Source organism: Lactuca saligna, chromosome 1 (genome assembly GCF_052625555.1).
Source record: "Lactuca saligna cultivar CGN05327 chromosome 1, ASM5262555v1, whole genome shotgun sequence".
Lineage (NCBI taxonomy): Eukaryota > Viridiplantae > Streptophyta > Magnoliopsida > Asterales > Asteraceae > Lactuca > Lactuca saligna.
In genome coordinates, this window is record NC_136417.1 from 12,087,941 (window position 1) to 12,100,309 (window position 12,369).

General features: G+C 37.0%; 1 protein-coding gene across 4 annotated transcripts; it reads right to left on the minus strand.

The window, feature by feature from the left end:
- Positions 1 to 435: 435 nt before the first annotated feature.
- LOC145007525 (rhamnogalacturonan I rhamnosyltransferase 1-like) lies at positions 436 to 4,690 on the minus strand. Of its 4 annotated transcripts, none has more exons than XM_078966536.1 (8): positions 4,338 to 4,690; positions 3,730 to 4,195; positions 3,344 to 3,411; positions 2,927 to 3,256; positions 2,460 to 2,749; positions 2,123 to 2,327; positions 1,753 to 1,910; positions 436 to 1,075 (listed from the first exon to the last, which is right to left on the minus strand). In XM_078966536.1, exons 2-8 carry the CDS (start codon positions 4,085 to 4,087, stop codon positions 811 to 813), a joined length of 1,674 nt encoding a protein of 557 aa, XP_078822662.1. In that variant the 5' UTR covers positions 4,088 to 4,195; positions 4,338 to 4,690; the 3' UTR covers positions 436 to 810. The 4 variants fall into 4 exon arrangements, with proteins under 4 accessions (XP_078822662.1, XP_078822655.1, XP_078822669.1 ...); XM_078966529.1 differs by having other exon boundaries at positions 4,321 to 4,690; XM_078966543.1 differs by having other exon boundaries at positions 2,927 to 3,092; positions 3,168 to 3,256; positions 3,730 to 4,689.
- Between the last annotated feature and the right edge of the window lie 7,679 nt (positions 4,691 to 12,369).

Below are 12,369 nucleotides of genomic sequence, written 5' to 3' on the forward strand. Positions count from 1 at the left end.
TCAATTATTTTAATTAAAAAAATAAAATGAAAATTTTCATTTAAAACAGAGTTTACTTCCATCAATTTTATATGTTAAATTTTTTTATCCTAATTCTTAGGTATAACTTTACGATCAAAGTTTGTTTGTTATATATATATATATATATATATATATATATATATATATATATATATATATATATATATATATATATATATATATATATATATATATATTTGTTAATTATCTATAATAAAATCATAAAATTATTGAAAAACTCTTTTAAGTTTTTTTTTTAAAAAAACAGTTTAATTAGATTTTAGTTTATTCTAACAGTTTGCAGTTTGCAGATGTTAAAAAACAATCTTCTTTCAGATTGCCAGATGTTTGAACACCTAACTCTATATCATGTTATCGTCTTCACTGATGAGATACATTTACTGATGAGATACATTTACCGGGCAAAAACAAATCTATATTTCGAATCAATGTGATACATCGATAGTTTCAAGGCCCAAGATATAACCCTGCAAGGCCAGGGTAATTACTAATTCCTAACCATGAATCTGCATTATTACCAATAATATGTAAGCCAAAAAAAAAAAAGGATACTAATAATAAACACCATCTCATCCCTACAAAAACATGGTCAACAACGTGGAAGTCCACCACCCACCACCATCACCACCACCACCTGCCGCCTCATTCAAGATTGACCCACCTCCAGCACCACTGGCTCGAAGGCAGCAAACCATAATGAACCACAATCTTCCAACTTGATGAGGCCTCTGATAAAGATACTGACCTAAATATTCCACAAATGCCTACTCATCTTAGGATGCTCAGAGTCACAGGGTCTATGTCTGCTACTAATGGCTGCAAGCACTCTTCTGGATTTGCATAAAAGTAATCTTCTTCTTTTGGTCTTTCGGGAACAACTTTTCTTTTTTTAGGGCTCCCCATTCGTGCCATGTGTGCATCCTTCACAGCACTTGAGAATTCCTCCCAACTCAACAACCCACTCGTGTATCCGTCTATCAATTCAACCAAAAGCTTTCTATCCAATAATATCGTCTTCTTGAAACCCAAGTATCTATAAAAATAAAAAAATAAATAAAATAAAATAAAATAAAAAAAGATTCAAGCTTTCTTTATGGGTCTGTTTGAAATGTTATTGCAAGAAAGATTCAAGCTTCTTTATGGGTCTGTTTGGATCGTTATTGTAAGAACGAATCAAGCTTTCTTTATGGGTTTGTTTGAATCGTTATTGTAAGAAAGATTGAGGCTTTCTTTAAGGGTCTGTTTGAAACGCTATTGTAAGAAAGATTGAAGCTTTTTTTATGGGTCTGTTTGGATCAAAGATTCAAGCTTTCTTTAAGGGTCTGTTTGAATCATTCTTGTAAGAAAGATTGAAGCTTTCTTTATGGGTCTGTTTAAATCGTTATTGTAAGAAAGATTGAGGCTTTCTTTATGGGTCTGTTTAAATCGTTATTGTAAGAAAGATTGAGGCTTTCTCTAAGGGTCTGTTTGTAACATTATTGTAAGAAAGATTGAAGCTTTCTTTATGGGTCTGTTTGGATCAAAGATTCAAGCTTTCTTTAAGGGTATATTTGACTCGTTCTTGTAAGAAAGATTGAAGCTTTCTTTATGGGTCTGTTTGAATCGTTATTGTAAGAAAGATTGAAGCTTTCTTTAAGGGTCTGTCTGAAAAAAAGATTCAAGCTTTCTTTGTTGTAAAAAAGAAAGCAGAAAGAATGGTGAAAAAGATACCTGCGATGGCCTTCTACAACTTTGGCCATGTTCCCATCATAAGTAGGGATAAAAATGTCACTTTCTAATGATACAAGATAGTCCAATGCTGCCATTTGTGAAGAATGGTTCTGGAAAAATTGTAGGTCATCTACTCCTAATAAGGTCTCTTTTCTAACCTGTTAGAGCACATAAATGATGTTTAAAAAGTATTTGAGAAAGCACGGGTAAATTTGTAAAAGGTAAGGACTTAATGAAGAAGAAAGCTCCTCTTTCCTGACTTTTTCTTTATTCAGTCGTTCTCTATTCATTAAACGCTTTTTGATTTACTTTTTACCAAATAATCACATAATTTGATTAACAAATTTACCATTTTTGATTTTTAACTAACCAGCTTTGGAAAAGCGGCTGCAAGGCTGGCCATTCTCCTTTGACCACCATATATTTCACCAGCCGCCACATAAATCTGAATGTCACTAGCAATGTCAAGTGCCCTTAGAGTAAGGGCAGTTTCCTCAGGAGTCAAAGGGCATAACCCATCTTTTCTTTTCAACTCAGAGTTAATAATCTTTTCTTTCCACCATGGGTATGCATATCTGCCAAAAAATAACTTACAATGAGGACAAGGAGGGTATTCATGTCTTTTGTACACCAAACACAGTACAACCTTGTTATTAAGTCTTGTCATGTGTTAACTAACGGGGCCTACGAAAGAAAGAAGGTCAAACCTCATTCTGGTCAACTCATCCACCTCATCAGGATTGCATCCTTGAGTGCATCCAGAAAAAGCTAACATATCCATTTCATATCTAAGATGTAGCACTAGAAAAGGCCCGTTTTTTCTCAAAAGTTGCACCACACGCCTACCCAAGTATTCTATCTGAGGGGTAAATCTCAAAGCATTGAAATTTACTCGACACCTTAGCTTCTGAAGTTCTAGGGGTTGACCATTATTTGCAAGACGAGCATCTGTTCTATTCAAATGCACAACTTTGAATTTCTTAATCAAAGGAAGAATCTGCAACAAGGTAAGGACAAAATTGTAACTATACCCTACAAAAACTTCAAAAAGAAGCCCTAGACCTATAGGCCATTGTATACCGTTGTACAGTCTGTGTATCTGATTTACATCTCACATGATACTTTGAGGATGGACAGTGTGGGCTAGGCTCAGGGGTTGCTGAAAGAATAATACCTGGTTATGATAATAAGAAATATCGGACCAGCTAACAGGAGGCATGGTATGCACGTATCCCAATTCCATTCTCTTTTTAAGCCTTGGAGGAAGTTGCTTAAGTATCCGGACCTCATCTCTCAATGAAGTAATGAAATGATCGACATCAAAAATGTCCTCAAACTCACTGAAAAATTCACGATTTTTGGTTAAAATCAAATTCAAATCAAGAAAGTTCTCAATTTGACATAATTCACCATACCTTGGATCAGCCCAGAATGATGTTTTATCGAGCTCGGGAACTATAAGTGTAACATTCAAAAATCTTGAAATTGCAACCATGTCACAAATCTACAAGATGAATAAATTATAGAAACAATAAGAAAGTAAATAGGAAATTGATCCGTTTTGGTTAAAATTCATAAAGAATACACTCACTGCAGAACGCATTTGATTGAGTCCTCCGTTGCATGAAACCATTAGGTAACCATTGTTTTGGTAAACCCCTACATTCAATACCAAATAGAAACAAACATTAAAATTGAAAAGGACACCAAGTAATTGTCAAATTCTAAGGAAAGCCAACTAATTGTCTCTTGTTGGTGTTAGTTCTATAAACCCTTTTAAAGAAATAATAGAAATGCCACAAATGAAGAGATGATCATCATATTTTGTCATGTACTTATCACAATTTAGAAAAATCCAAGAAATACCCATAAAAAGGTTTGGGATTCATAGTACAATCATGATTAACAAGTGTCGGAATTCACGTTTACAGTCATCATGAATATCAAAACTGAAAAAACATGAAGAAAGAAACTCACTCTTGGGAGGAAGAACCCTAGCAGGACCACTGGGCAAAAACTTGACATCTAAAAATTGGGAATCTTGAGTGACAGAAGAAGGCCAACCTTTTAAAACCCTAGGTCCCCATGTATCCCCTAAAGCTGTCAACTGAACCAAACAAGTCCACAACAACACCATTGTTGTGGCCCTAATTATCCACAACTTCATTTTCGGAGACCTTGCATTTGCCTTCAATTTTTCTACTCTACTCTCCCCTAATGTCTTCAATCCCATTGCCCTGATCTTAACTCCAATTCCAATTCCAATTCCAATTCCAATCCCAAACCTCTTTCTCTTATCTCTATCTTCTACGCTGTACATATCACTCCCATTCATCAACTACCACCACCAAACCCTTAATTATATTGTCGGTGCAACAAAAGGGACGTGTAGGAAGGATCTGAATTGGCGAGGAATTCAAGAACGGATAATGCTTTCGAGATCCTAGAATTTGTAAATACAGGAAACGGTAATTAAACGCGATCCAACTAGAATTCAATTGCACACTTACCTACCAAAAACGAGACAACAATTTACAAGTTTTAATTAAATCTCAGGGGAATATGTACCAAGATTTCTTTCTTACACAAAACCCTGTGATTTTGAATAACACATTTAGAAGGAAGATCATAAATCCAAAAGCACCGTTCGATCTCAAATGGGCATTAAGGAAATTCTATTCGTCAAATGATATTTAACAGCCACCGACAACGACAAATTAAGAAATTTAGAATCCGCTAAAAAAATGAGGGAAATATTGAGAAAAATGGATGCTTGTGGGCGGCAGTTTTGAAAGGGTAGAGGTAAGGAGGTGGCGAAAGTAGCCAACGACGGTGGAGAGATAGACGACGAGAAAAAGATAAAGAGGAATCGCACGGGGCGGTCTTCTGTATTTGTGTGATGAGAGAGAGAGAGAGAGAGAGAGAGTACTGAAATTGCAAGGGTTTTCTTTTTTTCCTTTATATACCAAAAGGAAGGATCACTCGGGCATTTATGTTGTCAAATATTTAGAAACGGGTTGTCCGTATTGTTCCCTGTGAGGGCGATTTTTTTTCGACAATAATTTTATTAGAAACAACCCCTGAATAGCGATCTAGACGGGTCCGGATCCGGTACAAGAATTAGGATATTAACGGGCTCGGGAATCGGATCGATATAAATAAAGGGTTCGGATCTTGGTTAAATAGATTTAGCATCGGAAATATCAAAGTGAGTAGGGAGGTGGGTGGAATCGGGTCTCGAAATTTAGACCCGGGATATCTAAAAAATCGAAAATTTGCTTGGTTTTAGTTTGTAAGGAATTGTTTGGTACTTTTTACTTGTAAGCGGGGGTTGAAATCGGTTCATGCAAGACTCAAATATTGTATGTCAAATCCTAAGCATCAACTTTTATTAAACCAATATCATGTTTCGAAGCATCATGTTAAACTTGTAATGATGGATAGAGATATCATATATGTATATTGTTCTTTAAATTGTCATAGATGTGGTTGTGGTTGAAGAATGTTCACTTAAATTGCTACTTAGAATCAAACAAAAGATGTTGAACCTTTAAGTATGGATCATTGGTTTTGACTTTTGTATCTTTAATTTTAAATAATGTATATGGCTTTTGATTTTGAAGTGCATGGAAAAGTTAAGAAGAAAACCGAATATCAAGCTTTTTAAATAATATGGTGTGGTTACTAAGGGGTTGTTTGATAATGAGCTGACTAGTTCGATCTGCAAATTGGTCCGGTTAGGCCATTTGGTAGACCCCTAAATTGAAATTGGTTGACTCGGTTAGCTATTAGCAATAGCTGACCAATCTCCTGATTCTGTATGTGCAAAAAAAACATAGTTGACTGGGAAAGAAACCCAATTGCCCTTATTTGCCCTTCGTTCTTCCTGTTTGGTCCATGGACCTCTCCTCTGCAGCTCTCCTCAAACCTATCACTCTCTCAAACTACTCTCTCAACTTTTCTTCAAATCGATGATTGAAGGGTGGATTTAATCGATTCCATGATTGAAGGGTGGATTTCAATCGATTCCATAGTGTGCATGTTAATCGATTTCATAATCTTCTTTTGTTTGGTTCCTCATACGATCTTTCCCTCTCACTCAAGCCCTGTGATTTGAAGAACACGATTCTTTGTTGCACTGCATCTAGGCTCGTATTATCTCTTTTCTCTCTCCGCCTCGGTTTATTTTGCAATCGGACTTCGGTGTTAGTTTCATCGGTCTTTGGACCCTCACTTTTCTCCCCATAAAATCCTTCAAATCTTCTTTGTTTTAGTTTTTGTTCTTTTTGGTTTGATTTTTGGTTTTGGTAGTAAACTCGAGGTATCCTTAATATTTGGTTGTTTGATTCTTATAGTGAACATAAAACAAGAGTTCTATAAGCAAATATTTGACTATTATGTTCCTGATTTTTACAGATTTCTGATTAGCTGTGAACAGTTGCTGAGATTTTCGATTTTCTTTGAATTATTGTTGAGAGGGATATCTACAGTGTGGATTGTTGTTATAATTTGGTGTTTGGCACCGTGCAGTGCTTTAAATCTTTACTCCAAAGGGAAATGTTAGCTGATATAAAAGATTATGTAAAGCATAATACAAAATTGAAAAATATGCGAACCAAGCTAGATAAAGGCCTCAATGAGAAGAAGTTTGTAGATTATGTAATTGTTTTTTCTCATTCCTTACGTTTAAGGTTTTTTGCTTTCCTACACAATGAAGAACTTTCCATTTTGTATAATTGAATCTAATAAGGTAAGCTATCATTTTCGAGATGATAAATCTAAGAGGGTGTATCAGCACTTCAAGTTAAAGTTGTTGCAGAAGAAATAAGTTACATTATTTGTGTAACATCCCAAAAATTAAGACTAAAAATTTCGATTTTTAAATTAATTAAAACCATTATCCAAACAACATCATAGAAACCATAGTGAATCAAAGTGTATCAATAACATCCAAATACATCATAGTGATATAAAAATGCGGAACGACATGGTGTGTGCACTACAATCATCCCGAACTCTCTCCCTTCAAACCGTACCTGAAACATAAAGTGAAAACCGTAAGCACAAAGCTTAATGAGTTCTCCAAAATACCACATATCATACATATAAAACATATAATGGGTCCCACTCATTATCGATCCCAGCCCGACATCCCCCCCCCCCTCACAGCGAGCCTCACTCAGTAAACAGATTTGTCATCCATCAGGCCCTGGCATCAGGCCCCACCCGGTATACATATAAACATATAATCATATAAACACATGTAATAATCAAAAAGATAATAACATACAAAATACTCATCGGGCCCCGCCCGATAAACATATAAACACAAAACACATGCAAGAGTCACGCAGACAACTAGCATCCTAACATATCAAACATGAGTCGGCGTTGGTTCCTTCGACTTACTAAACACAGTGAGGAAACTCACCTCTAGCTACTAAATCTCCTAAATAAATATCGGTTTACTGGTCCAGAAAATCCCCACATTAACATCATTAAATAATATCCAATTAATAATTGGATCTCGACCCATAATCAACAATCTAAGCTACTTGTCCAATATCCAGGGTAAAAGACCATTTTACCCTTTTCTTACTTGGCCCAAAACCAAGGCCCAACCCATTCGCTCCAAATAAATGGCATCACAAGGCCCAATAAGGCCCAAATTCCAAATTGGGCCCAAAAATCATCATGGACCTTATCCCAAGAAAGTACATAGTTTATCCATGGCCCAAAGTCACAAGTCCAATGGCCCATTAAGGCCCAAATCCATAAAAACCCAAGATAAAGCCCAAAAAGTCAAACCAAAAGTCTACATGCTGAGTACGCGGGGCATACTCAGTTCATATGCTTAGCGTACTCCTTTCGGGGTCAATACGCGCAGCGTACCAGCTGGGTACGCCCATCGTACTCCCCAGCTTACCAAACCAACCCATTAAACACTTAAATGGTTAAGCCAACATGCTAAACTATCATATATGGTTCTAAGTGGTGACTTAATACGTAAAGTTGGCAACTTTACATCCTTGCATGACTTAATGGGCCCAACACTCAAAAAGAAGCTTAATAAGATTCTTAATACTTGCATGGACCAATACCTTACATAAAGTTTTCATTTTTATGACAATGGACCTCAAATGAGCAAATATCTAACATCCATACCTTCTGGAGTAGACCATAACTTCATATATTACTTAAAAGACCCAAAAAAAATTCCTAAATAACACCATAAAATGGATCTACCGCAAAGGACCATCAAGATGAGAACTTTTTACCTCAAAAGGCTTGCTAAGGTGAAGATAACTTTAGATCTACAGGCTCAAGCTACTCCCAAGCAACCTCCAAGTGTTCCTTTTCTTCTTCTTCACCATAAAACACCAACAAACTCACTTTCAAGCTCAAATCTCACCAAATACACTTAGGTTTTCAACATTAGGGTATGGGATGATGGAGGTTAGTCAATAGAGTGTCAAAAGGTGGTTTAAGATGTTTAAATAGGGTGCAAACCCTAAAAATTAGGGTTTGCCCCTGCACCACGTACGCCATGCATACTCCATGTATGCATCGCATACGTGGGTGAATCTCTCATCCAGAAAAAAGAGCTAGTACACTAAGCGTACTCATAGAGTACCCCCACATACTAGTTGGGGACCAAAGTGATAAGGATTTTGCATTAACTGGCAAAAAGGAAACTTACCAAATTACGAATGTTACAATTCTCCTCCACTTGAATCAGCCTTCGTCTTTGAAGTCCACTGCCCCCAAACAACTCTGGGTAGTGCTCCCTCATCTCGTCCTCTGCCTCCCATGTCCAGTATGAACACTTGTGATGCTGCCACTGAACTTTCACCAATGCAACAACCTTGTTCCTCAAGGTTTTCATCTTCCTGTCAAGAATCGCCACCGATCTCTCGATATGATCATCCACCTGAATATACTCCAATGGAACCACCTTGGAATTTTCCATTAAACATTCCTCAACTGAGAGACATGAAATGTGCTATGGTTCTGATTAAGCTCCTCGAGGATATCCAAGCGATAAGCAACCCGACCCACCCAGGCCAAAACCCTTAAAGGACCGATGTACTTGGGGCCCAATTTGTCGCTCTTCCAGAATCAGATGACACCTTTCGAATGTGATACCTTCAAAAGAACCATATACCCAAACTGGAACTCAAGATCTGATCGGCACTTGTCGGTATACCTCTTCTACTGGCTCTGAGTTGTCTGGAGTCTACTCTGAACCTATTGAATCAACTTGGTAGTCTTGAGTACTACTTCGATACTCCCCATGACTTGCTGACCGATATCACCCCAACATATTGGGGTCCTGAATTTCCTCCCATAAAGCATCTCAAAAGGAGGTCGATCAATGCTGGTGTGATAACTATTGTAATACGAAACCCTGCCAAAGGGAGATACATCTCCCAGCTCCCATCGAAATCCAAAACACACGCCCAAAGCATATCCTCAAAGGTATAAATAGTCTGCTTGCTCTGATCGTCTGTATGCGGGTGGAAATCCGTACTGAAATGCAGACGAGTACCCAGCTCGTCGTGGAACCTCTTCCAAAATATGGAAGTAAACGAGATGTCCGTATCTGAAACCATAAAAACCAACACCTCATGTCGTGCCATGGCCTCCCGGATGTAAATCTCATCCAACTTCTTCGTAGAGATACTCTCCTGAATTAGAATAAAATGTGCGCTCTTGGCTAATCAATCTACGATGACCCAAATCAAATCCACTCCGGGAACAGTTCGAGGCAACTTCGTAATGAAATCCATGGTGATCTCCTCCCATTTCCAAACAAGGATATCTAATGGTTGCATCTTGATGTGAGGCCGCTGATGCTCGGCCTGGACTTTCCTGCAAGTCAAGAACCTCTTCACGTACCAAGCTACATATCGTTTTATACAGGGCCACCAATAACCAAGACGAATATCTCTATACATCTTCTTCGCCCCGGGATGAATGGAGAATCTCGATTTGTGTGCCTCCTCCATGAGAACCTGACACACACCACCCTAATACAGAACCCACACTCTCTGATGAAGAGTCAATAACCCTTGGTTATCATAATCAAAGGAAGCCTCTGACTCACTATGCGCTCACTCTTCCGGTTCTCTTCCTTTATAGCCTCAACCTGCCCTCTCGAATCCACTCCAAAAGTGGAGTAATCACGGTCATCCTCAAACAAATATCCTTGATCGGAGCCATGACCGCCTTGTGGCTAGGAGCATCAGCCACCACATTGGCCTTCCTTGGATGGTAAGGATCTCACGGTCATAATCCTTCACCACATCCAACCACCGATGTTGCCTCATGTTCAGATTTGGTTGATCCATTAGATACTTCAGGCTCTTATGATCCGTGTAAATAGTACAGCAAACCCCATAGAGGTAATGTCGTCAAATATTGAGGGCGAAAACCACAACCCCCAGCTCTAAATTATGCGTCAGATAATTCGCCTCATGAGGCTTCAGTTTCCTCGAAGCATAAGCGATCATGCGACCCCTCTTCATCATAATTGCACGTAAACTACTGATCGACGCATCACAATAAACCACAAAATCCTCGATACCCTACAACAGGGTTAAAATCGATGCCTTGCATAATCTCTGACTCAGGGTCTCAAAATGTAACACTTGAATCTTGATATGTTTCAATATTTCCCCTTGTGTATTTAATAAGTTGCATTTTGGTCCTTGTGTTGTACATGGGGCGTACCACATTATACACTTGGCATACAAGTTATGAAGCGAGTACGTGGGGCGTACCACATGGTACGCTTAGCATACTCATGCGAGACCATGATGGGATTTCGGACACGTACGCGGGGCGTACATCCATGTACGTGGGGCATACATGTGATTTAACGAAAACTCTAATTCCGGGGTTGGACAATATATAAACACATTTATGTCTCATTAAACCCTCATTTCTCAGCCTTCTCTGACCTCATAGCCTCATATTCAAAACCCTAAACCTCTCTTTTGTGTTTTGAGCTCATTGTATCCATTTTGGTGTGTTTTGGTTCATAATCAAGAAAAGGAAGCTTGGAGCAAGATTATTGATCAAGGAAGAGCTTGTGGATCGTGATTCTCTACTTCATTTCCAGCTTGTTTGAGGTAAAAAGCTATGACATTGCCCATTAGAAGTTTAGATCTAGTTTATATGAGTTTTGGACCCTCTTTGGTCCCATAAATGAGATCTAGTGGTTTGATACCACTCCAGGAGCTATGAGTTGCCACTTGATGTTTCTAAGGTTCAAGGTCCATAAAGTTGGCACCTTTAGGGTTTAGAATCACCCATACATGAGATTATGTCCATTTAATGAAAGTAAAGTGTTATATCTTAAAGTTGGGTTCTTTTGGGGCATGCAAAGTCACCAAGTCAGTGGCTTTATGGTTCTAGACACTTATTAGGATTCAGATCTTGTGGTTTGGACTTTTGGACTTAAGCATTAAGTGCTTAAGTAGGATTATGGCTTAAATGGGTGAGTACCCTAAATGTACAAGTCTGTACGCACGACGTACAAGCCATATAGCGTGTATCCTTAGACCTATCTTATAGTATGGCTTCATGAATGAGGTCAAGTCATGGTTTGATTGACATATTTATTAACCTCATGCATATAACTCATATATATATATATATATATATATATATATATATATATATATATATATATATATCATTTTAGTAATACAAGGTTTAAATTCAATTAAATTAATTAACTTTTAATTAATTAATATTTAAACCAATTTAGATTTAATGTTTATCTTTTAATTAAACATTTAATTAGTTTATTAAATATTTTAAGGATTAAACACTTATCTTAATTAATCTTATAATTAGATAATATTATTTCCTTTTATACTTCCTTAATTTTCGAATTAAGGTTTTATAATTATCTAGTCTAAAGGTTCATATTTTAATCAAATAAAATAACAAATAAGATCTAATAGTTATCCTAAAATATGAAAAAGGCAAGTAAATATTGAAACCCTACTACAGTCGAAACTGCATCGCGACAACAAGTCAGTTGTCGTGCGGCTTGCGATTGACAAGTTTTTCTTGGTTGCTTCGAGTATCGATTTCCAGTTTCATATATGCACAAATAACAGAAACTCATAGGTTCTGATACAACTGATGGGTTTTCCAGGTTACAATCAAAATATCTGCATAATGGAATTTACATAAACACTTATGGGTACATGCAACCTAAAACACTATGACTTTTTCTCAAGTTATATCAACATACTTATGAAACAAACTTCTAACCTATGTACACCGAAAATTACAATGTTAGAACATATACCTTTTGCAACAATCAAATAATTCAAACAACCCTTTTAATATATTCCTTGGAAATCAAGCATCGATAATGTGGATGCATCTAATGGTTCACACCTAAACCATAGAGAATCCTAGGATTGAAAATATGAAAAGAAGAGGGAGAAGAAAAATAATTTATCTCTCTTGAGTGTGTAGGGATCAATTTCTACTAGGGTTATAATCCCTATTTATAGTTGCTAGAAACACTTATTTGAATATTAAAAAAATAATATTTTAACTGAATTCGAATATGTTTCCTTATCAATTATTACA